Here is a 27,452-nt window from a genome sequence, read left to right as displayed (position 1 = left end):
GCCCTCACCGCCGTGTCTCGCTTTGCGCATGCGCAACACCCACGGCCACTCAGGGCTCCCCACGCCACCCGTGTGCTTCCCGCAGCTCCCGCAGCGCGCACGCGCGCCCTTCGCCGCGGTGGCGCAGCGGGGAGGGCGCCGCTCTCTCACTGCTGAGATCGCAAGTTCGAGCCCCGCCACAGCCATCGCGGGGGTCGCGGTGTCCCCACGCGTGTCACGCTGTCACCTTCCCCCCCCCCCCCGCCATGTGTCCCCTCGTTTGTCACCCCGCGGGGATGCTGAGCAATGGCGGGGGCGGGGCGCGCCCTTCTCAGCAGTGTGGCAACACCGGCAACTTTCTTCCTTCCTTCCTCCCTTCCTCTCCGCCGCCCGCAGCGCCCGGAGCCGGGGGTCCCACTGGAACCGGGGGTAGCACCGGAGCCGGGGGTGTCACAGCGGAGGCAGGGGCGTCACAGGAGCCGGGGGTCCCAGAGCAGCCGGGGTCCCAGCGGAACAGGGGGTCCTACAGGAACCGGGGGTCGCACCGGAGCCGCGGTCGCACCGGAGCCGGGGTCCCGGCAGAACCGGGGGTCCCATGGGTGAGCGCTGCCCGGGGACCCCGCGCACGGCCCGGAGGGGACACGGAGCGCCCGGCACGGCCGGTGCCACCGGGAGGGGTCCCCGAGGCTCGGCGGGCGCGGGCAGGGGGCGCGGGGGGCTCCGCGTGGCCGCCCTCAGCCTCGCCCTCCTCTTCCTCCGCGCAGAGGCCGAAGGCTTCGCCCTCTGCCACGCGCCCGCGCTGCAGACCGAGGTGTTCCAGTACCGGTAAGGGGCGGCCCGGGGGCGGCGGGGGCGGCACGGGACGGGGGTGGCACCGAGCGGTGGCACCGCCGTCCCCGCTTTGCCCGCCAGGCTGTGGGACGTGAACCAGCGCTCGCTGTACCTGCGCGGTGACCAGCTGGTGGCCGGGCACCTGCAGGGCGCCAACGCCGCGCTGGAAGGTGACGCGGGGACGAGCGCGGGGACGCGCGCGGGGACAGCCGCGGGGACGCGCGCTGAGGGTCCCCGTGTCACCCACCCACCCGCAGAGAAAGTGTTCTGGGTGCCCAACCGAGCCCTGGAGCCCGCGCGGCTGCCGGTGATCCTGGGGATCCGGAGCGGCTCCCGCTGCCTCCGCACCGAGCGCGGCCCCGCCGGAGAGCCCCGGCTGCGGCTGCAGGTGCGGACAGCGGGGACAGCGAGGGGACAGCGGGGACAGCGGGGACAGCGAGGGGACAGCGAGGGGACAGCGGGGACAGCGGGGACAGCGAGGGGACAGCGAGGGGACAGCGGGGACAGCGGGGACAGCGAGGGGACAGCGGGGACAGCGAGGGGACAGCGAGGGGACAGCGGGGACAGCGGGGGGACAGCGAGGGGACAGCGAGGGGACAGCGGGGACAGCGAGAGGACAGTGTGGGGACAGCGGGGACAGTGTAGGGAGAGCGGGGATACCGTGGGGACAGCGCGGGGAGAGCGCGGGGACAGCAAGGGGATGGGGACACCAGGGATGGTGACATTGAGAAGATGGAGATGCCAAGGGGGTGGGGACACTGCAGGGACATGGGAGGGAAGGGGATGGGGACACCAAGGGGATGGGGACATCATAGGGACACCTAAAAAGATGGGGACACCGTGTGGGTGGTGATGAGGGCGGGGACACGAAAGTTTTGGGGAGGGGACACGGGGACCTCAGGGATGGGACATTGTGGGGGGGGGGACACAGGGACCACGGGGACTGCGGGCATGGGGACACTGGGACTGTGGGGATGGGGACATGGGGACTTCAGGAGTGGGACATTGCGGGGTAGGGACACCAGGACCGCGGGCATAGGGACGTGGGGACGTCAGGGATGGGACATCGTGGGATGGGGACATTACAGGCGGTGCCCACACCGCACCGCGGCGCTGGCACACGGTGCCCGCGGTGCCCGGGCGCTGTCCCCGCGGGTGACACGGCGCTGTCACCGCAGGACGTGGACATCCGGGAGCTGCCCCGCGCCGGTGACAGCGCGGCCGCCTTCACCTTCTTCCGCTCCTACCGGGACGGGCTGTGGCGCTTCGAGTCGGCCGCGCACCCCGGCTGGTTCCTGTGCACGTCCCCGCGCGGCCACCAGCCCCTGGCGCTCTGTCGCCACCGCGATGTCACCTCCAACCTGCTCGACTTCTACTTCCAGCTCTGCTGAGCGCCCCCGGGCCCGCGCGGGGACAGCGGGGACCCGGGGTGGTGGCATCTTCCTGGGGAGGGTGGCATCACCCCTAGAACGGTGACATCCCTCTGGGGAGGGTGGCATCTCCCCCAGAGTGGTGACATCCCGCTGGGGAGGGTGGCATCACCCCCAGGACGGTGACATCCCTCTGGGGAGGGTGGCATTCCCCTCAGCACGGTGACATCCCGCTGGGGAGGGTGGCATCTCCCCCAGAGTGGTGACATCCCTCTGGGGAGGGTGGCATCTCCCCCAGGACGGTGACATCCCCCTGGAGAGGGTGGCATCACCCCCAGGATGGTGACATCTCCCTGGGGAGGGTGGCATCTCCAGGCATCTGTCCCCCATTCCCTGTCCCCCAGGGTGGTGACACCTTCATCCCAAGGTGGTGACACCTTCCTGGAGAGGCTGGCATGCCCCCCAGCATGGCGACATCCTCACCCAGCGAGGGTGCCATCCTCGCTCCTCGGCGACATCTTCCCCAGGACGGTGACATCCATCCCGGACCGTGCCATCCCCCCTTGCTCCGGGGCGCGCCATCCCCCTGGGGACAGCGCCATCGCCCTGGGGACAGCGACATCGCCCTGGGGACAGCGCCATCCTCCCCGGGCTCCGGTGCGCGAATAAAGAGATGCCGATGCCAGCGGTGCCCGAGTGTGGGTGGTGGCACAGGGGTGGTGGCACAGGGGTGGTGGCACACGGGTGGTGGCGCACGGGTGGTGGCGCACGGGTGGCAGGGCGGGGCTGGTGGCCCCGCTGGATGTGTCACCGCCGCGGAGTGGCCGCTCTTGCGCCACCCGGGCGATGGGGACACGACGGGACGTCCCCAACGGGCGGGGGTGGCGCGGCCCCTTCCCGGATCCCGCGGGGCGGCACGGGGACAACGCGACACGGGCGACACGGCGGGGACAGCGCGGGGACAGCGCGACACAGGGGACAGGGGGCACACGGGGTGTGGGGACAGGGAATGGGGGACAACAGGGACAGGGATGGTGGCATTCGGAGGACAGGTCACCATGGGGACAGGGCACACGGGAAGGTGGGGACAGGGAGTGGGGGACAATAGAGACAGGGGACATGGGACTTTGGGGACAGGTCACCATGGGGACAAGGCACACAAGACCTTGGGGACTGGGGATGTGGGACCTTGGGGACAGAGCTCACAGGGCTTTGGGGACAAGGGACACGGGGATGGGACACTGGGGACACCGGGGACAGGGCACGCGGGAGTTTGGGGACAAGGGACACAGGGATGGGACACAGGGGACAGGGCTAACAGCACCCTGGGGACAACACTCATGGTGACAATGGTGACAAGGCGATGGCACCACAGGGACAGGGCACAGGGGCCACCCACAGGGCGCCATGGCACAGGGGACAGGTCTGGCACAGGGGACATTCCCGCCGTGGTGGCCGTGAGCGGCACTGGGGACGCTGGCAGCAGGTGGCATTTCACCATCGCTCGGTGTCATTGTCACTGTCACCTCCCCTGCCAATTACCGGGGCGGGCTCTGTCCCCGCCCTGCCCGGCTCCATAAAGGCGCTGTCACCCGCGGGGACACGGCCCAGAGGACACGGGACAGGATCCCGGGAGGTGACACATCCACAGGTGCTGCTCCGGGGACAGGGACACGCTCGGGGACAATCCTGCTGGCACGCAGTGCCGCCTGTGCCACCTGTGCCACCATCTCCGCAGGCCCAGCCATGTCACGCGCATCCAGAGCTGCCCTCAGGTGAGCGGGGACAGCGCGGGGACAGCGTGGGGATGGCATAGGGACATCATGGGGACAAGGTAGGGACAGCGCTGTCCCCTGCCTCGCGCCCCGGCAGTGTCACCTCCCCGGTGTCACCTGCCCTGAGCCCTCTGTCCCCACAGAAGGACACCCCGGGGACACCCTCTGGGGGCCATGGCGGACAGCGGGGACACGGCCGAGGGCGTCATCGACCCCGACATGGTGGCCTTGTTCGACGACTTCCTGGGGAAAGGTGGGTGCAGGTGTCCCCGTGTCCCTGTCCCCGTGTCCACCCCTGTCCCCATGTCCCCACGTCCCCTGTCCCTGTGTCCCTGTGATGTCCTCATGTGCCACATCCTCCGGGTGTCCCCTCCGTGTCCCCACATCCCCACGTCCCCACGTCCTTGTGGTGCTCCCATGTCCCCACGTCCCCCTGTCCATCCCTGTGTCCCCATGTCCCCGTGTCCCCATGACCCCCCGTCCATCCCTGTGTCCCCACGTTCCCATGTCCCCACCTGTCAGTCCCCCTGTCCTTGTGTCCACCTGTCCGTCCCCGTGTCCCCTGTCCACCTGTCCGTCCCTGTGATGTCCCCATGTCCCATATGCCCGTGTCCCACATCCCCACCTGTCCGTCCCCATGTCCCATGTCCTTACCTGTCCATCCCTGTGTCCCATCTGTCTGTCCCCATGTCCCCATGTCTCATGTCCCCATGTCCCACCTGTCCTGGTGTCCCTGTGTCCCCATGTCCCCGTGTCCCACCTGTCTGTCCTTGTGTCCCTGTGTCCCATGTCCTTACCTGTCTGTCCCTGTGTCCCACCTGTCCATCCCGCTGTCCCCGTGTCCCCCCTGTCCGTCCCCATGTCCCCATGTCCCTGTGTCCCCCCTGTCCGTCCCCATGTCCCCATGTCCTTCCCTGTCCATCCCTGTGTCCCACCTGTCCGTCCCCATGTCCCCATGTCCCATGTCCTTACCTGTCCCTCCCTGTGTCTAACCTGTCCATCCTGCTGTCCCCGTGTCCCACCTGTCTGTCCTTGTGTTCCCGTGTCCCATGTCCCCATGTCCCCCTGTCCATCCACATGTCCCCATGTCCCACCTCTCCGTCCCCGTGTCCCCGTGTCCCATGTCCTTACCTGTCCATCCCGCCGTCCCCGTGTCCCACCCGTCTGTCCCCGTGTCCCCAGAGGTGACGGTGCCCTTCGGGGAGGTGACACCGGCGTCACGGCCCGAGCCCCAGCCGTACCACTACGTGCTGCGGGACACGGAGCAGCAGGGGCTGTGCCTGCGCCACGGACACCTGGTGGCCACCAGCCTGCAGGGGGCCAACGCCGCCCTGGAAGGTGGGTGACACCCGGGGACAGCGGTGACACTGCAGGGGTGACACCCGGGGGGTGGACAGGGGTGGCAATCCATGGGTGACACCGCCAATGGGTGACAATCCATGGGTGACACCCGGGGACAGCGGTGACACTGCAGGGGTGACACCCGGGGGGTGGACAGGGGTGACAATCCATGGGTGACACCGCCAATGGGTGACAATCCATGGGTGACACCCGGGGACAGCGGTGACACTGCAGGGGTGACACCTGGGGGCAAACAGGGGTGACAATCCATGGGTGACACCGCCAATGGGTGACAATCCATGGGTGTCCCTCTGGGGGCCACCAGGCTGCAGGGGGCCAACGCCGCCCTGGAAGGTGGGTGACACCTGGGGGGGGTGACAATTCATGGGTGACACCCGGGGGGTGACAATCTGTGGGTGACAATCCGTGGGCGACACCCTGGGGACAGCGGTGACACTGCAGGGGTGACACCTGGGGGTGACAATCCGTGGGTGACACCTGGGGGGACAGGGTGACACTGCATGGGTGACACTGCCAATGGGTGACAATCCATGGGTGACACCTGGGGACAGCGGTGACACTGCAGGCGTGACACCTGGGGGGTGACAATCCACGGGTGACACCTGGGGCGACAGGGGTGACGCTGCATGGGTGACACCTGGGGGGTGACAATCCGTGGGTGACACCTGGGGACAGCGGTGACACTGCAGGGGTGACACCTGGGGGCAAACAGGGGTGACAATCCATGGGTGACACCCTGGGGGGGGGGACAGGGGTGACACTGCATGGGCGACACTGCCAATGGGTGACAATTCACGGGTGTCCCTCTGGAAGGACAGCGGTGACAATCTGTGGTGTCCCTCTGTAAGGGACAGGAGTTACAATCCATGGGTGACTCTCCATGGGTGTCCCTCTGGGGTGACAAGGGTGACACTCTGTGGGTGCCACCCTGGGGGTGACAAGAGTGACACTCCATGGGTGACACCCTGGGGGCACAGCGGTGACACCCCATGTCCCACAGAGCCCATCAGCGTTGTCCCCAACCGGCACCTGGAGCGCCGGCGCAGTCCCCTCATCGTGGGCATCCGCGGTGGCACCCGCGCCCTGTCCTGTGGCACCGGCCCCGAGCCCCGGCTGAGCCTGGAGGTGACACGGGGGTGGCACGGGTGGCACAGGGGACACGGGGGTGGCACAGGGGCTGGGGGTGACACGGGGTGACTCAATGTGGGGCAGTGGGGACACAAAGGTGGCACAGGTGGGACAGCTCAAGATGGGTCAGGGCAAGTTGGGCAACCCAAGGTTGGTCAACACAAGTTGGGTCAATCCAAGATGGGTCAACTCAAGGTGGGTCAATCAAGGTGGGGACATCCAGAGATGGTTGGGACACACAAATGGGTCAATCCAAGGTGGACAGGCCAAGGTTGGTCAACTCAGGTCAACCAAGGTGGATCAACCCAAGGTGGATCAACCCAAGGTGGGTCAGCTCAAATTGGGTCAATCCAGGTGGGGCAATGCAAGGTGGGCAACCCAAGGTGGGTCAGCTCAAGTGGAATCAACTCAAGGTAGGTCAACTTGAGATAGGTCAACCTAATTTGGGTCAGTCCAAGTTGGGTCAACTCAAATTGGGTCAATGCAGGTGGGCAACCCAAGGTGGGTCACTCAAGGTGGGTCAACTCAAGGTGGGGACGTCCAGAGGTGGTTGAGGCCCAAAGTTGGGTCAGTCCAGGTGGGTCAGTCAAGGCGGACAACTCAAGGTTGGTCAACTCAAGCTGGGTCAATGCAAGGTGGTCAATCCAAGGTGGAGCAATCAAGGTGGGGACATCCAGAGGTGGTTGGGACCCAAAGATGGGTCAATCCGAGGTGGACAACCCAAGGTGGGTCAGCTCAATCTGGGTCAATCCAAGGTGGGTCACTCAAGGTAGGTCAATCCAAGTTGAGTCAGTCAAGGTGGGGACATCCAGAGGTGGTTGGGACAACATGCTGGTTTGACCAGGAAGTGGGAATTCTGGGATGCTGTGGTCAAACCAATGGGTGCTCAGATTTTGATGGCTCAGCCCAAGGTGGGTCTGCCCAAGGTGGAGAACCCAAGATGAACATCCTGGGAAGAGCCATCCCAAGGTGTGGTGGGCACCCAGGGCTAGGTCAGCCCAAGGTGGGGCACCCGGGAGTGGCGTCACCCCAAAGCAATGCCAACCTGGAGGTGGGGTCACCAGGAAGTGGGGATTCCCCAGGGCGGGGTGATGATGGCATCACCTGGGGGTGTGGTCACCTGGGGGTGTGGTCCTGATGTTGTTGTCATCTGGAGATGGGGGTTCCTTGAGGTGGGGTCACCTGGAGATGAGATCAGTGTGGTTTCCTCGAGGTGGAGTCACCTGGGGGTGGGGACACCTGGACATGAGGTCACCTGGAGATGGTGCCACCTGCAGATGGGTCTTCCTTGAGGTGATGTCACCTGGATTTGGGGTCACCTGGGGATGGGAACACCTGGAGATGATACCACCTGCAGATGGATGTTCCTTGAGATGGGATCACCTGGGGATGGGAACACCTGGAGATGGGGTCACCTGGACATGGGGTTACCTGGAGATTGGGTCTATGTGGGTTCCTCGAGGTGGTGCCACCTGTAGATGGTTGTTCCATCAGGTGATGTCACCTGGGGATGGGGACACCTGGACATGGGGTCACCTGGAGATGGATGTTCCTCGAGGTGATGTCACCTGGACATGGGGTTACCTGGAGACTGGGTTTGTGTGGGTTCCTCGTGGAGGTGCCACCTGCAGATGGTCGTTCCCCGAGGTGACGCCACCATGCCGCTGCTGTCACCATTCGGTGCCACCATTTTGTGTCCCCTGCCCGGCAGGACGTGGGGCTGCTGGACCTGTTCTCGGGGGACAAGGACAGGGCCCTGCCCTTCACCTTCTACAAGACCTTCGGGGGCTCCACGCACACCTTCGAGGCCGCCGCCTTCCCCGGGCTCTTCCTCAGCACGGCCCCGGAGGAGCCGCTGGGCCTGGCCCCGGGCGCCACGGCCTTCTACCTGCGCCGCAAGTGACACCTGGGGACATCCATGGGACTGGGGACATCCATGGTGCCACCACCGCCTTCTACCTGCGCCGCGAGTGACACCTGGGGACATCCATGGGACTGGGGACATCCATGGTGCCACCACCGCCTTCTACATCTGGGGACATCCATCATGGGGACATCCCTGGTGCCACCACCGCCTTCTACCTGCGCCGCGAGTGACACCTGGGGACATCCATGGGACTGGGGACATCCGGGACTGGGGACATTCATCACTGCCACCGCCTTCTACCTGCGCCGCGAGCGACAGTGCCACCAACCAGGGACATCCATGGTGGAGGGACATCCAGAGCTTGGGGACGTCCATGGCTCGGGGACATCTGTGGGCGAGGGGACACCGGGGGCTGTTGTCACTGCCCTGTCAATAAAGCGCCATCTGCTGGTGTCACCTCGTGGGTGTGACCTGTGGGGACAGGACGGACCCGTGGCAGGACAGGACCCTCCTTTTGGGGTCAGAATGCTCCTTTTTGGGGTCAGAAAGCTCCTTTTTGGGGTCCAGAATGCTCCTTTTTAGGGTCCAGAACCCCCTTTTGGGGTCAAAACCCTTTTTTGGGATCAGAATCTTCCTTTTTGGGGCCCGGAACCTCCTTTTATGGTCAAAATCCTTTTTTGGGGCGCTCAGGACCCTCCCCCCGTCAGCCCCGCCCCTTCCCTTCAATTAGGGGGCGTGGTCTAGCTTGATGGGCGTGTCTCTCATACCAACATCCATCAAACCCCTCCCCTTATGGGCGTGACCACGACAGACCACGCCCCAAGCCTGGCCCACCGCACGCCCCGCCCCTTTCCTCATGCCGGGGGCGTGGCCTCACTCAGAGAGGCGTGGCCGACCACAGAGGCGTGTCGTGCATACTAATGCCCAATTGCCCCGCCCATTGTGGGCGTGGTGACGCCAGACCACGCCCCCGCGCGGCGCTGCTGGTAAGGGAAGGGGGAGGGGAGGGCAGGGGGCGGCCCCGGGGGGGTCCCCAAAGCCCGGGGAGGGTCTGGGGGTCCCCAAAACGTCCCCGAATCCCCCCAGGACCCCCCAAATCAGGGAAACCCCCCCAAAATCCGGGGGAACCCCAAAAACTCCCGGCCCCGCCCCCATAACCTTTGCCCCCCCCCCCCCCGCCCCCCTAAAATTTGGGGTCGCCCGGAACTTTAGGGGTCCCCCCGACCCTTTTGGGGATCCCAATTAACTTTGGGGTTCCCCTCCTGGTTTTCAGGGTCACTTTTGGGGTCCCCTCAACTCTTGGGGTCTCCCCGGAACCCTCAAAGTTCGCTGCCCCCCCTCTCTGGGGTCACCCGGAAATTTTGGGGTCCCCCTGCCCCCCCATTTTGGGGTCCCCCATAAAACTTGGGGTCCCGGGCCGGATTTTGGGGTCACGCGGGATTTTTGGAGTCCTGAATGGGATTTTTTGGGGTCCCGGGTGGGATTTTTGGGGTCCCGGATTTTGTGGGGTTCGGGAGTTTTTTGGGGTGTCCCGAAGCTTTTTAAGGATCCCGGATTTTTTGGGGGGTCCTGAGTTTTTTTGGACGATCCCGTATTTTTTTTTTTTTTTTGCGATCCCGGCAGTTTTTTTGGGGTTCTGAATGAGATTTTTAGGGGTCCCAGATTTTGTGGGGTCCGGGGTTTTTTTTTTGGGGTCCGGCTTTTTTTGGTATCCCCTTTTTTTGGGGGGGATCCCGGAATTTTTTGGGGGGGGGTGGTCCCGGGTGGGATTTTTCGGGGAATCCCGGGAGTTTTTTTGGGGATTTCGGGGAGTTTTTTTCGGTCGGAATTTTCGGGGTTCCGCGGGTGGTTTTTGGGGTGCCCTCCCCCCCGTTTCCTGTCCCGGCGGGGCGGAAGCGGCCGCGGGTGACGCGGGTGACACGGGGACGGTGACGCGGGGTGGCCGCGGGGGACAGCGGCACCGGGAGGTGACAGCGCCCGGGGACACCGGGACACGGCGGGACACCGGGTGGCGGCTCCGCGACACCGGGAGGTGACACCGGCTGGTGACGCGGGGACACCGACACGAGGTGCCCGCTGTGACACCGCGTGGTGACACCGGGAGGTGACACGGGGCGGCCGCGGTGGCACCGGGTGGTGACAGGGGGGAGGTGGCACTTGCAGGTGACACCGGGGGAGGGTCGGGGAGACCCCGGAGCCCTCGCTGTGCCCTCCTCCTCCTCCTCCTCCTCCTCCTCCTCCTCCTCCTCCTCCTCCTCCTCCTCGCTGTCCTTCCTCCTTCCTCCTCCGCGCCCTCCGTCCCTCCTCCGAGCACTTCCTTCCTCCTCCTCTCTCCTTCCTCCTCCTCCTCCTCTCTCCCTCCTCCTCTGCTCCTTCCCTCCCTCCTCCCGCACTCCCTCCCTCCTTTTTTCTCCTCCTTCCTTCCTTCCTCCCTCCCTCCCTCTCTCCTCTTCTTCCTCCTCCTCTGCTCCTTCCCTCCCTCCTCCCGCACTTCCTCCCTCCCTCTCTCGAATCCTTTTTTCCTCCATCCTTCCCTCCCTCTCCCCACTCTTTTTCCTCCTTCCTTCCTCACTCCCACTCTCCCTCTTCCTCCTCCATCCCTCTCCCTCCTCACCTCTTTCCCTCCCTCCTTCATCCCTCCCTCTCTCCTTCCTCCTCCTCCACTCCTTCCCTCTCTCCTCCCGCATTTCCTCCCTCTCTCGAATCCTTTTTTCTCCTTCCTTCCTTCCTTCCTTCCTTCCTTCCTTCCTCTTCCTTCCTTCCTTCCTTCCTTCCTTCCTTCCTTCCTTCCTTCCTTCCTTCCTTCCTTCCTTCCTTCCTTCCTTCCTTCCTTCCTTCCTTCCTTCCTTCCTTCCTTCCTTCCTTCCTTCCTTCCTTCCTTCCTTCCTTCCTTCCTTCCTTCCTTCCTTCCTTCCTTCCTTCCTTCCTTCCTTCCTTCCTTCCTTCCTTCCTTCCTTCCTTCCTTCCTTCCTTCCTTCCTTCCTCCCTCTTCCTCCTCCATCCCTCTCCCTCCTTCCCTCTTTCCCTCCCTCCTTCATCCCTTTCTCCCTCTTCCTCCTCTCCCCAGGGTCTCCCCACACCATGGTCACTCCTCTGGACACTCCGGCCACCGCAGAGCCACTGCCTGAGGTCCGGCACTGACCCACGGTCACTCCTCCGGCCACTGTGGAGCCACCCGAGGAAGGGTCCAGCAGTGCCCCGTGGTCACTCCCACCCTCTGGCCATAGGGAGGGTCCGGCACTGCCCCATGGTCACTCCTCCAGCCGCTCCCTGAGGTCCAGCACTGACCCACGGTCACTCCTCTGGCCACTCCAGCCGTTGTGGAACCATTGTCCACTCTCCGGCCGTAGGGAGGGTCCGGCACTGCCCCATGGTCATTGCACATCCATTGTCCACTCTCCGGCCGTAGGGAGGGTCCGGCAGTGCCCCATGGTCATTGCACATCCATTGTCCACTCTCCGGCCGTAGGGAGGGTCCGGCAGCGCCCATGGACCCCCCCAGGGCCCCCCCCGTCCCCCCCGTGGCGCTGCCGGCGCTGGACGCCATCGCCTTCTCGGGGGGAGGGGCCGAGAGCCCCGCACGGACACTGACCCCTGCAGTGACCCCTGCAGTGACCCCTGTGCTGACCCCTGCAGTGACCCCTGAGCTGACCCCCACATGGACACTGCTGCCCCCTAAGCTGACCCCTGCACTGACCCCTGCAGTGACCCCTGCACTGACCCCCTCCTTGACCACTGCCCAGACCCCCACCTTGACCATGACCCCCACCCAAGCCACTGCACTGACCACTGCCTTGACCCCCACCCTGACCCCTGCCCTGACCCCCGCCCTGACCCCTGCTCCGGCCGCGGTCCCGGACGTGTTCTGGGCCAGCCTGCTCCGTGCCCAGCTCTGTGTCCAGGAGCTCCAGGGCGCCATCGAGGGACAGACGGACACTGGGGAACAACACCAGGACCTGGCCCAGGACCACCTCCAGGACCATCCTCAGGACCACCGCCAGGATGGGGCTGGGAGCATCTCCCAGGAGCTCCAAGGCCAAGAATCCAGGTTTGAGGAGATCTTCCAGGTATTCATGGATGAGAACATCTCACCCAAAGCCATGGTCACACATGACAACATCTCACCCAAGTCCATGGATGAGGACATCCCACCCAAACCCATGGATGACAACATCTCACCCAAACCAATGGTCACACATGAGGACATCTCACCCAAATCCATGACCATTGATGGGAACGTCTCCCAGGAGCTCCAAAGCCCTGAATCCACGTTTGAGGAGATCTTCCAGGTGTGCATGGGTGAGGACATCCCATCCAAACCCACGGCTGTAGATGAGGACATCCCACCCAAATCCATGGCCGAGGATGAGGACATCCCACGCAAATCCATGTTGATGGATCAGGACATCTTTCAGATGTCCACAGATGGTTCCATCCCACCCAAATCCATGACCATGGAGCTCTCCCAGGAGCTCCGCGACCATGAATCCATGTGCGAGGAGATCTTCCAGGCGTGCACGGATGTGGACATCCCACCCAAATCCATGACCGTGGGTGGGAGCATCTCCCAGGAGCTCCAAGGCCATGGATCCACGTTGGAGGAGATCCTGCATGTGTCCATGGATGAGGACATCCCACCCCAGGCCATTCCCAGGGACCAAAGCTTTGAGTTCTTCTTTGGGGGCATCATGTCCATGGGTGGTGACACCTCATCGTGGACCGTGACCATGGATGGGATCGCCTCACCCCAATTCGTGACCACAGATGGGACCTTCTCTCCAGAGCACCTGGCTGTGGATTCAAGGATCTCACCTGAGCCTGTGACCATGGATGGTCCCACCTTGGCCAAGACCGTGACCATGGATGGTCCTGCCTCACCCAGGTCCATGACCATGGATGGTCCCACCTCACCCAGGCCCGTGACCCCTGATGAAGCGATTTGTCCAGAGAACGTTCCCGTGGATTCCAGGATCTCCCCCAGTCCCATGACCATGGATGGGACCACCATGGATGGTCCCATCTCCTCCAGGCCCCAAGCCCCCAGACTCAGCCAGGAGGGAGAGGAAGGTGACAATGATGGTGACAACCACCATGACCATGATGACCACGATGACCACCATGACTGTGATAACCGCGATGGCCACAATGACCTTGACGACCACAAAGACCATGATAACCACCATGATCACCATGACCTAGATCACCATGATAACCACCGTGACCTCAATGACCATGATGACCACCATGACCTGGATGATCACAATGACCATGATGACCACCATGACCTCAATGACCACAATGACTTCAGTGACCTCAATGACCATAATGACCATAGTGACTGTGATGACCACCATGACCACCATGACCACAAGGACTATGATGATGACAATGACCTAGATGACAACCATGACTGTGATGACCACCATGACCACCGTGACCACCATGACGACCACCATGAGCTCAGTGACCTTGATGACGACAAAGACCTCAATGACCACAAAGACCATGATGACCACCATGACCTTGATGACCTTGATGACCACAATGTCCACCATGACCACGATGAGCACAAAGGCCATGATGACCGCAATGACCGTGATGACCACCATGACTGTGATGACCACCATGAGCTCAATGACCACAATGACCTAGATGACCACCATGACCACCATGACCGTGATGACCACCATGACCACGGTGACTCCTCCCATGAAGATGAACACAAGGAGAACCTGCATGAGGAGGACCTAGATGAGGAGAAGAACACGAAGGAGAAGAACCTGGATGAGGAGGATCTGGATGAGGATGTGGATGAGGACCTGGATGATGAGGAGAACCTGGATGATGAGGAGAACCTGGAGGATGACCTGGATGATGAGGAGGACCTGGATGAGGAGCCCCATTTCCACACCAACCCCCTGTTCCAGCGCCCGCTGCCCCCGGGGGTGCCCCCCTGGCGTCCCCACGGTGCCACTCTCGATGCCACCCTCGGGTGCCACCCCCCAGGAGCCGCCACCACCACCACCACGGGCTGGGGTGAGTGGGGCACCCCAAATTTGGGGGGAATTGGGTTAATTTGGGGAGGGGTCCCACCAATCCTGATGGAGACCCCCCCTTGGTGTCTTCTCCATCCCCAGGACCACCCAGAACCCCGGAATTTGGGGACACCCCGGATCCGCCTCCAGAATTTGGGGACCCACCAGAATTTGGGGACCCCCTGGAATTTGGGGACCCCCCCTTGGTGTCTTCTCCTCCCCCAGGACCACCCAGAACTCCAGAATTTGGGGACCCCCCAGATCCGCCTTTGGAATTTGGGGACCCCTTGGATCCACCCCTGGAATTTGGGGACCCTCCCAAATGGGTGGACCCAAAATGGGTGGGGCTGGACCCTCCCACCCCCCTGGAGGAGCCCCCCAGTTCCTGGGACCCCCCAGATTTACCCCAAAATGAGGGACCCCAAATCCCCCCAGATTTACCCCAAAATCCCCAAAGCCCCCCAGATTTACCCCACAAGGAGGGACCCCAAATCCCGCCAGAACCCCCAAATGTGCCCCTAAAAGAGGGACCCCAAAAACCCCAAATCCCCCCAGATTTACCCCAGAAAGGGAGACCCCAAAACCTCCCAGATTTACCCCAGAAAGAGGGACCCCAAAACCCCCAAATCCCTCCAGATTTGCCCCAAATCCCTCCAGTTTTACCCCAAAAACAGGGACCCCAAAACCTTCCAGAATTACCCCAAAAAGAGGGACCCCAAAACCTCCCAGAACCCCCAAACGTGCCCCTAAAAGAGGGACCCCAAAGACCCCAAAACCTCCCAAATTTATCCCAAAAAGGGAGACCCCAAAACCTCCCAGAACCCCTAAATTGGCCCCAAAAAGAGGGACCTCATAGCCCCCGAATCCCCCCAGATTTGCCCCAAATCCCCCCAGATTTACCCCCAAAAGGGAGACCCCAAAACCTCCCAGATTTACCCCAAAAAGAGAGACCCCAAAGCCCCCAAATGCCCCCAAATTTACCCCAAAAAGAGGGACCCCAAAACCTCACAGCACCCCCAGATTTATCCCAAAAAGGGAGACCCCAAAACCTCCCAGAACCCCTAAACTGGCCCCAAAAAGAGGGACCCCAAACCCCCCAAATCCCCCCAGATTTACCCCAAAAATGGAGACCCCAAAGCCCCCAAATGCCCCCAAATTTACCCCAAAAAGAGGGACCCCAAAACCTCCCAGAACCCCCAGATTTACCCCAAAAATTGGGACCCCAAATCCCCCCAAATTTGTCCCCAAAAGAGGGACCCCAAATCCCCTCAGAACCCCCAAACTGGCCCCAAAAAGAGCGACCCCAAATCCCCCAAATCCCCCCAGTTTTGCCCCAAAAAGAGGGACCCCAAAGACCCCAAATTCCCCCAGATTCACCCCATAAATGGGAACCCCAAATGCCCCAAAAATGGGGACCCCAAACCCCAAATTTCCCCCCAAAATGGGGGGTCCAGAGCCCCCTCCACCCCCTGACCCCCCTCAAACCCCCCCAAAGCCCCCGGGGCCCCCCCAAAATCCCCCAAAATCTCCCCAAATCCCTTCAGGACCCCCCCAAAATGCCCCAAAATCTCCCCAGATCCCCCCTGAGCCCCCCCAGATCCCCACTGAGCCCCCCAAAATTCCCCCAAAATCTCCTGAGGTTGCCCCAGGACCCCCCAAAATCCTCTCTGGACCCCCCCAAAATGCCCCAAATCCACCCCAAACCCTCTCTGAGCCCCCCCAAATCCCCCCTTATTCCCCCCAAATCCCCCCATGACCCCCCCAAATCTCCCCTAAACCCCCCAGAAATGCCCCAAATCCACCCCAAATCCCCTCAGGACCCCCCCAAAATGCCCCAAATCCACCCCAAGTCTTCCCTAAGCCCCCAAAAAATCCCCCAAAATCTCCCCAGATCCCCCCAAATCCACCTCAAACCCCCCCAGGACCCCCCAAAATCCCCTCAGGACCCCCCCGGGCCCCCCCCAAGCCCCGGGATTTTTGGGGGGTCCCCCCCCGACCCTGAGGAGCCGCCCCCCAAAACCAACCTGGAGCCCCCCGGGTGAGGAACCCCCCGAGACCCCAGACCCCATTAGGACCCTCCCCCTTTTTCCCCAAAATCCCCATTTCCCACCCCAAAATTCCCATCTTCCCCCATATTTTTCTTCTAAATTCCCATCCCCCCCGCCCCCAAAATCCCAATTTTCCTTCCAAATTCCCATTTTTCCCCCCAAAATTCCCACTCTTCCACATCTTTCCCCCAAAAATTCCCAATTTTCCCCCATTTTTCCCCCTCAAAATTTCTGTTCCCCCCCTCATTTTCTCCCCTCAAAATTCCCAGTTTTTTCCCCTAAATCCCCATTTTTCTTCCCAAAATTCCATATTTTTCCCCTCCAAATTCCCATTCTTCCCCAAAATTCCCATTTCCCCTCAATTTCCCCCAATTTTCCCCCAAAACTCCCATTTTTCCCCCTCAAATCTCCATTTTTCTTCCCAAAATCCCAATTTCCCCCCATATTTTTCCTCATAATTCCCATTTTTCCCCCTCAAATCCCCAATCTTCCCCCCCATTATTTCCCCCCTCAAATTCCCATTTCCTCCCCATTCCCCCCCCCCCAAAATTCCCAATTTTCCCCCATTATTTTTTTCCCAAAATCCCCATTTTCCCCCATATTTTTCCACCAATATCCCCATTTTCACCCCAAAATCCCCATTTTCCCCTCAAAAATCCCCATTTTCCCCTATTTTTACCCCAAAAATCTCATTTTTTCCCCCATTTTCCCCTCAGGGAGGACCCCCAGGCCCTGGCCCGGCGCCTTTTCCGCCTGGACGGGGTCAGGAAGTCCCAGGTGGCCTCGTACCTGCGCAAGGAGTGAGAGATTGGGGGGAAAAAACGGGAATTTGGGAAAATTGGGAAAAAAATGGGGTTTGGGGAAAAAAAAAGGGAATTTTGGGAGGAAAAATGAGGGGTTTGGGGACAAAAAATTGGGGAAAACGGGGGAAAAAATGGGATTTTTGTGGGGGAAAAATGGGATTTTTGTGAGGGGAAAATGGGAGTTTTGGGGGAAGAAGTGGGGAAAAAAGGGGATTTTTGGGAGGCAAAAATGGGAAAAAATTGAACTTTTTTGGGGGAAAAATGGGAATTATGAGGGGAAAACCAGGGATTTTTGGGAGGGAAAAATGGGGAATTTTAGGGGGGAAAATTGGGGAATTTTGGGAGATAAAAATGAGGGGTTTGGGGAAAAAAAGGGATTTTCGTGAGGGAAAAATGGGATTTTTGGGGAAAGAAATGGGGAAAAAAGAGGATTTTTGAGAGGGAAAAATGGGGGGAAAATGGGGAAAAAATTGAAAATTTTTGGGAGGGAAAAATGGGGGGTTTTGGGGGGGAAAATGGGAAATTTTAGGCGGGGGAGAAAAGGGGATTTTTGAGGGAAAAATGGGGATTTTTTTGGGGGGAGAAAAGGGGAATTTTGGGGAAAAAATGAGGAGAAAAAGGGGAATTATGAAGCGAAAAATGGGGATTTGTGAGGAAAAATAGGATTTTTGGGAAGGAAAATGGGGATTTTGAGGGTAAAAGTTGGGGGAAAAATGGGAATTTTGGAGAAAAAAAAGGGAAATTGGAGGAGAAAAATGGGGATTTTGAGGGAGAAAAAAGTGAATTTTGGGGAAAAAATGAGGATTTTTTTTGTGGGAATTGTGGAATTTTTTTTTGGGAATAGAGGATTTTTGTGGGAATTGTGGATTTTGGGGTGGGAATTGAGGATTTTTGTCCCAAATTTTCCTTCCCAGCACGGAGTTCAGCGCTCGGGTGGCGCGGGAGTACCTGGAGCTCTTCCAGTTCCAGGGGCTGAGCCTGGAGCAGGCCCTGAGGTGAGAATTGGGGGAAAATTGGGAATTTTGGGGGATTTGGGATTTTTGGGATTTTTAGAATAATTTGGGGATTATTTGGGGGGAATTTGGGGTTTCAGGGAGGGATTTGGAGGGATTTTTGGGGGAACTTTTGGGATTTTTTTGAAAGATTTGGGGCTATTTTTGGGATCATTGGAATTATTTGAGGATTTTTGGGGGGGGATTTTGGGGCAACTTCGGGTTGGATTTGGGACTGTTTGAGGCAATTTTGGGAGATATTTTGGGGCAATTTTGAGGCAGATCTAGAGGGTTTTTTTGTGGGGAAATTGGAGGGAGTTTGGGGGATTTTTTTTGAGGGGATTTTGGGGCAACTTTGGGAGGGATTTGGGGATTGTTTGGGGAAATTTGAGGGGATTTTTTTGGGGCAGTTTCGTGGGGGAATTTGGAGATTCTTTTGTGGAGAAATTCGGGGGAGTTTGGAGGGATTTTGGGGGGGGATTTTTTGCATCATTCTGGGGGAAATTTGGGGGATTTTTGGGACGGGGTTTGGGGGGGAATTTTTGGGGCGGTTTTGTGGTATTTCAGGGTGGTTTTGGGGTGTTTTGGGGTCACTTTGGGGGTTTTTGGGGTGCCCCAGGCAGTTCCTGCGGGCCCTGGTGCTCTCGGGGGAGACTCAGGAGCGCGAGCGAGTCCTGGGGCACTTCTCGAGCCGCTTCCACCGCTGCAACCCCGGGCTGTTCCCTTCGGCTGGTGAGACCTAAAACTGACCCTAAATACCCTAAAACCGACCCTAAATATCCTAAAACTGACCCTAAACCCACCCCAAATCCCTGCTGCAACCCCGGCACCTTTCCCTCGGCTGGTGAGAGCTAAAACTGACCCTAAGTACCCCAAAACTGACCCCAAATATCCTAAAACTGACCCTCAATCCCTGCTGCAACCCCGGCACCTTTCCCTCGGCTGGTGAGACCCCAAAACTGACCCTAAATACCCCAAATCCACCCCAAATCCCTGCTGCAACCCCGGCACCTTTCCCTCGGCTGGTGAGAGCTAAAACTGACCCTAAATACCTCAAAACTGACCCTAAATACCCCAAAACTGACCCCAAATATCCTAAAACTGACCCTCAATCCCTGCTGCAACCCCGGCACCTTTCCCTCAGCTGGTGAGACCCCAAAACTGACCCTAAATACCCCAAATCCACCCCAAATCCCTGCTGCAACCCGAGGGCTTTTCCTTCTGAGGGTGAGACCCCAAATCCACCCTAAACCCGGCCCTAAATACCCCAAATCCACCCCAAATCCTCACTGCAGCCCCGGCGCCTTTCCCTCGGCTGGTGAGACCCCAAACACACCCAAAAACTGACCCTAAAACCGACCCTAAATACCCCAAAACTGACCCTAAATCCCCGCTGCAACCCCGGCGCTTTTCTGTCGGCTGGTGAGACCCCAAATCCACCCTAAAACCGACACTAAATACCCTAAAAATTACCCCAAATCCTTGCTGCAACCCCAGCACCTTTCCTTCTGCTGGTGAGACCCCAAATCCACCCTAAATACCCTAAAACCAACCCTAAATACCTAAAACTGACCCTAAATCCACCCCAAATCCCTGCTGCAACCCTGGGGCTTTTCCTTCTGCTGGTAAGACCCCAAATCCACCCCAAAACTGACCCTAAAAACCCCAAATCCACCCCAAAACCGACCCTAAAAACCCCAAATCCAACCCTTCTAGGGATTTTGGGGTCCCTTTGGGGGATTTGGGATCCCCTAAAACCCCAATTCCCCCCCAGACTCCGTTCACACCCTCACCTGCGCCCTGATGCTGCTCAACACCGACCTGCACGGCCAGGTGAGACACCCCCAAAAAAACCCCAAAAAACTCCCAAAAAAACACCCCCCAAAACCCCCAAATATCCCAAAATAACCCTAAATCCCCAAATGTCCCAGAAAAACCCCCAAAACAACCCTAGAAATTACCCCAAATCTGCTCAAAATACCCCAAAATCCAACGGAGCTCATATCCAGGTAAGGCAACCCCAAAAATGACCCTAAATACAAAAAAAAAAAAAAAAAAACAAAATCCCCAGAAAATCCCCACGTGGAATTTGGGGAGGGGGATTGGGGCATGGGGTGGATGTGGGATTTTGGGGTGGATTTGGGGTCAGATTTGGGATTTTGGGGCAGATTTGGGGCCAATTTGAGGTCGATTTGGGGCAGATTTGGGTTGGGTTTGGGGTGAATCATCCCCGGGGTTCCTTTTGGGTTTTTCTCCTTTTTTGGGTTGATTTTGGGGCCAATTTGGGTTGCAGATTTGGGGCAGTTTTGGGGCAAATTCAGGGGTTTTTTTTAACATTTTTTGAGGTGATTTTGGGGCATTTTGGAGCGTTTGGGGGCAGATTTTGGGTTTTTTTCCCGTTTTTGGGGTGACTTTGCCCTCACCCCGCAGCGCCTGGGCCGGGCCATGAGCAGCTCCGAGTTCGTGACCAACCTGAGCGGGATGATGGACGGGCAGGACTTCCCCCGGGAGCAGCTCAAGGTACCCAAAAAACCCCAAAAAACCCCCCCAAAAAATCCTAAAAATTCCTAAAAATATCCTCTAAAAATCCCCCTGAAAATACCCCCAAAAAATCCGAAAAATTCCCTTAAAAATCCTAAAAAAATACCCCCCAAAAATCCTAAAAAAGTCCCCAAAAAATCCTAAAAAGATCCCCCCAAAAAGCTAAAAAATATCTGAAAAAAAAATCCCAGAAAAGTCCTAAAGAAGAATCCTAAAAAATACCCAAAAAATAAAGATTGAAAATCCTAAAAAAATCCCCCGCCAAAATGAAAACAAAAAACAACTTTAAAAAATCCTTTAAAAAATCCCAAAAAAATCCTTAAAAAAAAAAGCCCCACAAAAGCCCCAAAAGTGGGGGAAAAAAATCCTAAGAAAATACCCCCAAAAATCTGAAAACAAATCCCAGAAAAACCCCCAAAATATCTTTAAAAATCCCCCAAAATTTTTTTTAAATCCCCAAAAAATCCAAAAAAATCCCCAAAAAATTCCGAAAAAATCCCCCAAAAAATCCTTTAAAAATTAGAAAAAAATATCCCAAAAAAACCCTAAAAACCCTAAAAAAACCCCTAAAAAATCCCAATTTTCCCCTCAGGCTCTGTACGGTTCCATCCGCAGCCGGAAACTGGAATGGGCAACGTGAGCGGGAATTTATGGGATTTGGGGGGGAGTTTATGGGATTTTGGGGGATTTGGGTTGGGTTTTGTGGGATTTTTGTGGGATTTTGGTTGAATTTTATGGGATTTGGGTCAGATTTTATGGGATTTTGGTGCCAAATTAATGGGATTTGGATTGGACTTGGTGGGATTTTGGGTTGGACTTGGTGGGATTTTCTGCTACTTCACCACCAATTTAATGGGATTTTTGTGGGATTTGGGCTGGATTTTGTGGGATTAGGGGCAGATTTTAAGGGATTTTATGGGATTTGAATGGTAATTTATGGGATTTTGGTTGGATTTTGTGGGATTTTGAAGCCAAATTTATGGGATTTTGTGGGATTCGGGTCAGATTTTATGGGATTTTCTGCTATTTCTCCACAAATTTTCTGGGATTTTTGTGGGATTTTGGGTTGGATTTTGTGGGATTTTCTGCTATTTACCATCTATTTAATGGGGTTTTTGTGGGATTTGGGTCAGATTTTATGGGATTTGGGTCAGATTTTAAGGGATTTTGATGCCGAATTTATGGGATTTTCTGGGATTTTGTGAGATTTGTGTTGGGTTGTTTCGGGTCGGATTTTCTGGGATTTTCTGCAATTTCCCCGCCAGTTTAACGGGATTTTTATTGGGATTTTCACAGGGACGACGAGGACGAGCCCGGGGCCAATTCCCAAAAGGCCAAAAAAGCCCCAAAATTCCCAAATCCCGAATTTCCCCCAGAACTCCTGGGGGGCCCCGGCCCCGCCCGCAGGGGGGTCCTGGCCAGGAAGGTCCTGGCAGAGAGCGATGGCAAAAAGGGTCGGTTTGGGGGATTTTGGGGGATTTTAGGGGATTTTTGGGGATTTTATGGGATTTCTGGGGGAATTTTGGGGGATTTTAGGGGGATTTTATGGGATGTTTTTGGTATGTTTATGGGATTTTTGGGGGGAATGTCCTGGCAGAGAGGGACGGCAAAAAGGGTCGGTTTGGGGGATTTGAGGATTTTAGGGGATTTTAATGGGATTTTAGTGGAATTTGATGGGATTTTGTGGGAATTTAATGGGAAATTCGTGGGATTTGTGGTGGATTTTGTGGCATTTTCATGGGATTTGGGCTGGAATTTTAACGGGATTTTATCAGGAATATTTTAGTATTTACTAATTTTGGGATTTTTTTTCCCCCAGCCCCACGGGGCCGGCGGGGCTGGTTTGGGGTGGGTTTGGGATTAATTTAATGGGATTTTGTGGGAATTTAATGGGAAATTCATGGGATTTGTGGTGGATTTAATGGGATTTTATCGGGAATATTTTATGATTTACTAATTTTGGGATTTTTTCTCCCCAGCCCCGTGGGGCCGGCAGGGCTGGTTTGGGGTGGATTTGGGATTAATTTAATGGGATTTTGTGGGAATTTCATGGGACTTGGGGGAATTTATTGGGAATTTCATGGGACTTGTGGGAATTTAATGGGAAATTCATGGGATTTGTGGTGGATTTAATGGGATTTTATCGGGAATATTTTATGATTTACTAATTTTGGGATTTTTTCCCCCCAGCGCCGTGGGGCCGGCGGGGCTGGAAGCGTTTCAGGGCCGAGCTCCGGGGGCCCCTCCTGGCGCTGCAGAGGGACCCCCCCGAGGGCCCCGAGGAGGTTTTGGGGCTGCCCCACGCCCTGGCCCAGCCGCACCCCAAATACACCAAACGCCCCAACGTGTTCCTGCTGCGCACCGGGGACCGGCGCGAGTTCCTCTGCCAGGCGCAGTAAGGGACCAAAAATACCCTAAAAACCCCAAAAAGGAGGGAATCCTAAAAAAAAAAAAACAAATCCTAAAGCTGGGAAAAAAAAAATCCCATAAGGATAAGTGGCTCGGAAAGGGTTAAAAAAGGCAAAATTCTGAAAAAAAAATGCAAAAATCCTAAAAAAATTGCAAAACCCTAAAAAAATGCCGGGTCTGGAAAGAAATCCCAAATCCTAAAAAACACCAAATATGGAAAAAAATTCCATATATGGAAAAAATGCCAAATGTGGAAAACAACCCCAAATATGGAAAAACCCCCAAATATGGAAAAAAATCTCCAAATATGGGGAAAAATTCCAAATATGGAAAAAATCTCCAAATATGGGGGAAAATTCCAAATATGGAAAAAATGCCAAATATGGAAAACAACCCCAAATATGGAAAAAAAAAACAAATTAAAAAAATATCCCAAATATGGACTAAAAACCAAATATGGAAAAAACCCCAAATAAAAAAAATATCCCAAATATGGGAAAAAATCTCAAATCCTGAAAAGAGTCCTAAATCTGAAATCCTAAAAACATAATTTGGGATATTATTGGGGTATTTTAGGGGTAATTTGGGGGTATTTTGGGGGTATTTTTGGGAGTAATTTTTGGAATATTTTTGGGGTATTTTAGGGGGTATTTGGGGGGAATTTTTGGAGAGGAAATTTGGGGGTAATTAAGGGGTATTTTTGGGGTAATTTTGTGGTATTTTGGGGGGAATTTTCAGGGGGATTTTTGGGGTATTTGGAGGGTATTTTTAGGCTACCTTAGGAGGAGTTTTTGGGGGAATTTATTTTGTATTTTGAGGGATATTTTTGGGGTATTTTGGGGTTATTTTAGGGGCCATTTTACAGATATTTTTGGGATATTTGTGGGGTAAATTTGGGGTATTTTTGGGGTAATTTGGGGGTGCTTGGGCTTCTTTGCAATACTTGCGGTTTTTGCGGCACGCGGGACGCTTGGCGGGTACGACGTCGTCGTGACGTCGCTGATGACGTCACCGTGACGTCACAGGAGTCCCCATGAGCTGTCCCAGTGGGTGTTTGGCATCAACGTGGCCGCCGCCCTCTGCTCGTCGCCCCCGTTCCCCGCGGCCGTGGGGTCCCGGCGCCGCTTCGTGAGACCCATCCTGCCCTCGGCGCCCAGCCGCTGCCCCCCGGTGAGAAACACCCCAAAAACCCCCCAAAAACACCCCAAAAACCCCACAGAAATACCCCATCCTGCCCTCGGCGCCCAGCCGCTGCCCCCCGGTGAGAAACACCCCAAAAACCCCCCAAAAACACCCCAAAAACCCCACAGAAATACCCCATCCTGCCCTCGGCGCCCAGCCGCTGCCCCCCGGTGAGAAACACCCCAAAAACACCCCAAAAACCCCTCAAAAACCCCACAGAAATATCCAAAAAACCCAAAAGCCCCATTGAAATATCCCATATCCCACAGAAACCCCAAATCCCATCAAAACCCCAAATCCCACAGGAACCCCAAATACCTCAAATGTCCCCAAAACTCTCAAATTTGGTCTGTGCCACCCCAATGTCCCCAGTGTCCCTTTTGTCATCCCCATGTCCCCAGTGTCCCCACTGTCCCCAATGTCCCTGTGCCACCCCAATGTCCCCAGTGATGTCCCCAGTGTCCCCAGGAGCAGCAGCAGGGCCAGCTCCATGTCCCCAGTGATGTCCCCAATGTCCCCAGGAGCAGCAGCAGTGCCAGCTGCGCCACTGGTTGGGGACAGTGACCCCAATGTCCCCATTGGTGTCCCCAATGTCCCCAGGAGCAGCAGCAGTGCCAGCTGCGCCGCTGGTTGGGGACAGTGACGTGCCAGCTCCTGGAGCACCAGCGGCTCCTGCCCGAGGGACGGGGACGGGAGCAGGAGGAGCACCGGGCACACGGGGACTTCCTGCGGCATGAGGTGACAATGGGGACAATGGGGACATTGGGGGCATCGGGGACATTGGGGGGGATGGGGACACTGGGGACAATGGGGACACCGGGCACACGGGGACTTCCTGCGCCACGAGGTGACAGCAGGGACATCAGGGACATTGGGAGCAATGGGGACATTGGGGACGTGGGGACATTGGGGACAATGGGGACACTGGGGGCAATGGGACAATGGGGGCATTGGGGACACCGGGCACACGGGGACTTCCTACGCCAGCAGGTGACAGCAGGGACATCAGGGACATTGGGAGCAATGGGGACATCGGGGACATTGGGGACATTGGGGACAATGGGGACAATGGGGGCAATGGGACAATGGGGGCATTGGGGACACTGGGGACACCGGGCACACGGGGACTTCCTACGCCAGCAGGTGACAATGGGGACAATGGGGTGGCACAGGGACATTGGGGTGGCACAGGGACATTGGGGTGGCACAGGGACATTGAGGACATTGGGGACATTGAGGAGAATGGGGGCAATGGGGACACTGGGGACAATGGGGACACCGGGCACACGGGGACTTCCTACGCCAGCAGGTGACAATGGGGACAATGGGGTGGCACAGGGACATTGAGGACATTGGGGGCAATGGGGACATTGGGGACACTGGACACACTGGACACACAGGGACTTCCTGTGCCAGGAGGTGACAATGGGGACATTGGGGCAATGGGGACACTGGGGTGGCACAGGGACACTGGGGACACTGAGAGGGCAATGAGGACAATGGGGACATTGGGGATACTGGGACAATGGGGGCAAAGGGGACAGTGGGGACACTGGGGAGACACTGGGGTGGCACAGGGACATCGGGGACAATGGGAACACTGGAGACAGAAAGGACAATGGGGACACTGGGGTGGCACAGGGACATTGGGGACATTGAGGGGGCAATGAGGACAATGGCGACATTGGGGATACTGGGACAGTGGGGACAAAGGGGACAGTGGGGACACTGGATTGAAGACAATGGGGACAGTGGGGAGACACTGGGGTGGCACAGGGACATTGGGGACATTGAGGGGGCAATGAGGACAATGGCGACATTCGGGGATTGGGGACAATGGGAACACTGGGGGCAATGGGGACATTGGGGACATCAGGGAGACACTGAGGGATTGGGGACGTCACTGGGGACATTGGGGACACTGAATCGAGGACAGTGGGAACAGTGGGGACACCAGGGAGTGACACAGTGACCAGGAGGAGGGAGGGGGTGACCCGGTGCCACTGGGGTGACACGAGGGGTGACACCGGTGCCACCCCGGTTGGTGACGCGCGTGTCCCCGCAGCGCCAGCGCTGCCTGACCTACGTGCAGGCGCTGGGGACGTGGCTGCGCGGGGACAGCGGCGACAGCGCCACCCTCGGGGACAGCGGCGGGGACCTCGGGGACGCGGCCGGGGGCGCCCTTGGGGACAGCCCCGAGTGTCCCCCCGTCCCCGCGCCGCTCACCAAGTGCCACTCGAGCCCCTCGCTGGTGACAGAGCCGCCCCCGGGCCGCGTGCGGCGCCACATCTCGGAGCGCAGGGCCACGCGCGTCATTGTCCCCAAGCGCCACCGGGACAGGCTGTGACAGACCTGGATTGTCCCCAGGAGTGTCCCCAAGTGCCACCGGGACCAACCGTGACACCCCCCGTGGGGACCCTGCCACAAAGTGCCACCCCCTGGGACAGGGGATGTTCCCAAGTGCCACCTCTGTGACAGGGACGGTCCCCAAAGTGCCACCCCTGTGAAGGGACAAGGGACAGTCCCCAATGTCCCCTCCATGGGACACTTTAAGTGCCACCCCCTGTGACAGGGACACTCCATATGTCCCCTCCCTGTGACAGGGACAGCCCCAAGTGCCACCCCTGTGAAGGGACAGTCCCCAATGTCCCCCGTGTGGGACAAGGGACACTTTTTAAGTGCCACCCCCTGTGACGGGGACACTCCCAATGTCCCCAATGCTGTCCCCAATGTCCCCTCTTCCCCCCGGTACGAGGCTTTTTGGGGGGTCCCGCTCTGAGCTCCCCCGGGATTGGGAACAACTCAGGGAAATCCCCAAAATCCCAAAAATTCCCAATTTCCCATTCCCAGAATTCCCCAAAATCCCAAAAATTCCCAATTTCCCATTCCCAGAATTCCCCAAAATCCCAAAAATTCCCAATTTCCCATTCCCAGAATTCCCCAAAATCCCAAACCCAATTTCCCGTTCCCAAAAATCCCCAAATTCCCCGTTCCCAAAAATCCCCCATTCCCAGAAAACCCCAATCCCAAAAATCCCATTCCCAGAAGAATCTGGGGATAAATCTGGGATTTCTGGGGGGAATTTGGGATCCCCTCGCTGCGGTTGTGCAATAAAGGTTCAGAATTCCAGA

At 57.7% G+C, this 27,452-nt stretch overlaps 3 protein-coding genes across 6 annotated transcripts; all 3 read left to right on the top strand.

Moving 5' to 3' along the window:
• The first annotated feature begins 539 nt into the window (after positions 1–539).
• On the top strand, positions 540–2,826 carry LOC132085434 (interleukin-36 receptor antagonist protein-like). 4 transcript variants are annotated; one of them, XM_059490903.1, is made up of 5 exons: positions 540–578; positions 744–804; positions 892–980; positions 1,068–1,198; positions 1,989–2,826. In XM_059490903.1, the coding sequence occupies exons 1-5, from the start codon at positions 575–577 to the stop codon at positions 2,199–2,201; spliced, it is 498 nt and encodes a 165-aa protein (XP_059346886.1). In that variant the 5' UTR covers positions 540–574; the 3' UTR covers positions 2,202–2,826. The 4 variants fall into 4 exon arrangements, with proteins under 4 accessions (XP_059346886.1, XP_059346885.1, XP_059346884.1 ...); XM_059490902.1 differs by having other exon boundaries at positions 892–1,198; XM_059490901.1 differs by having other exon boundaries at positions 554–804.
• Positions 2,827–3,803: 977 nt separating this feature from the next.
• LOC132085464 (interleukin-36 receptor antagonist protein-like) lies at positions 3,804–8,765 on the top strand. The gene is made up of 5 exons (XM_059490933.1): positions 3,804–3,955; positions 4,099–4,208; positions 5,138–5,293; positions 6,318–6,442; positions 8,157–8,765. The coding sequence occupies exons 1-5, from the start codon at positions 3,927–3,929 to the stop codon at positions 8,346–8,348; spliced, it is 612 nt and encodes a 203-aa protein (XP_059346916.1). The 5' UTR covers positions 3,804–3,926; the 3' UTR covers positions 8,349–8,765.
• A 3,034-nt stretch (positions 8,766–11,799) lies between these two features.
• LOC132085295 (uncharacterized) lies at positions 11,800–27,418 on the top strand. The gene is made up of 14 exons (XM_059490671.1): positions 11,800–14,347; positions 14,449–14,687; positions 16,197–16,384; positions 17,111–17,194; positions 18,112–18,192; positions 18,809–18,921; positions 19,964–20,022; positions 20,620–20,709; positions 21,323–21,366; positions 22,027–22,184; positions 22,921–23,125; positions 24,165–24,309; positions 24,922–25,059; positions 26,387–27,418. The coding sequence occupies exons 1-14, from the start codon at positions 11,800–11,802 to the stop codon at positions 26,666–26,668; spliced, it is 4,374 nt and encodes a 1,457-aa protein (XP_059346654.1). The 3' UTR covers positions 26,669–27,418.
• The last annotated feature ends 34 nt before the right edge of the window (positions 27,419–27,452 follow it).

The sequence above is a fragment of the Ammospiza nelsoni genome, chromosome 30 (genome assembly GCF_027579445.1).
Source record: "Ammospiza nelsoni isolate bAmmNel1 chromosome 30, bAmmNel1.pri, whole genome shotgun sequence".
In the NCBI taxonomy this organism is placed as follows: domain Eukaryota; kingdom Metazoa; phylum Chordata; class Aves; order Passeriformes; family Passerellidae; genus Ammospiza; species Ammospiza nelsoni.
This window is presented reverse-complemented; position numbering and strand designations above follow the sequence as displayed.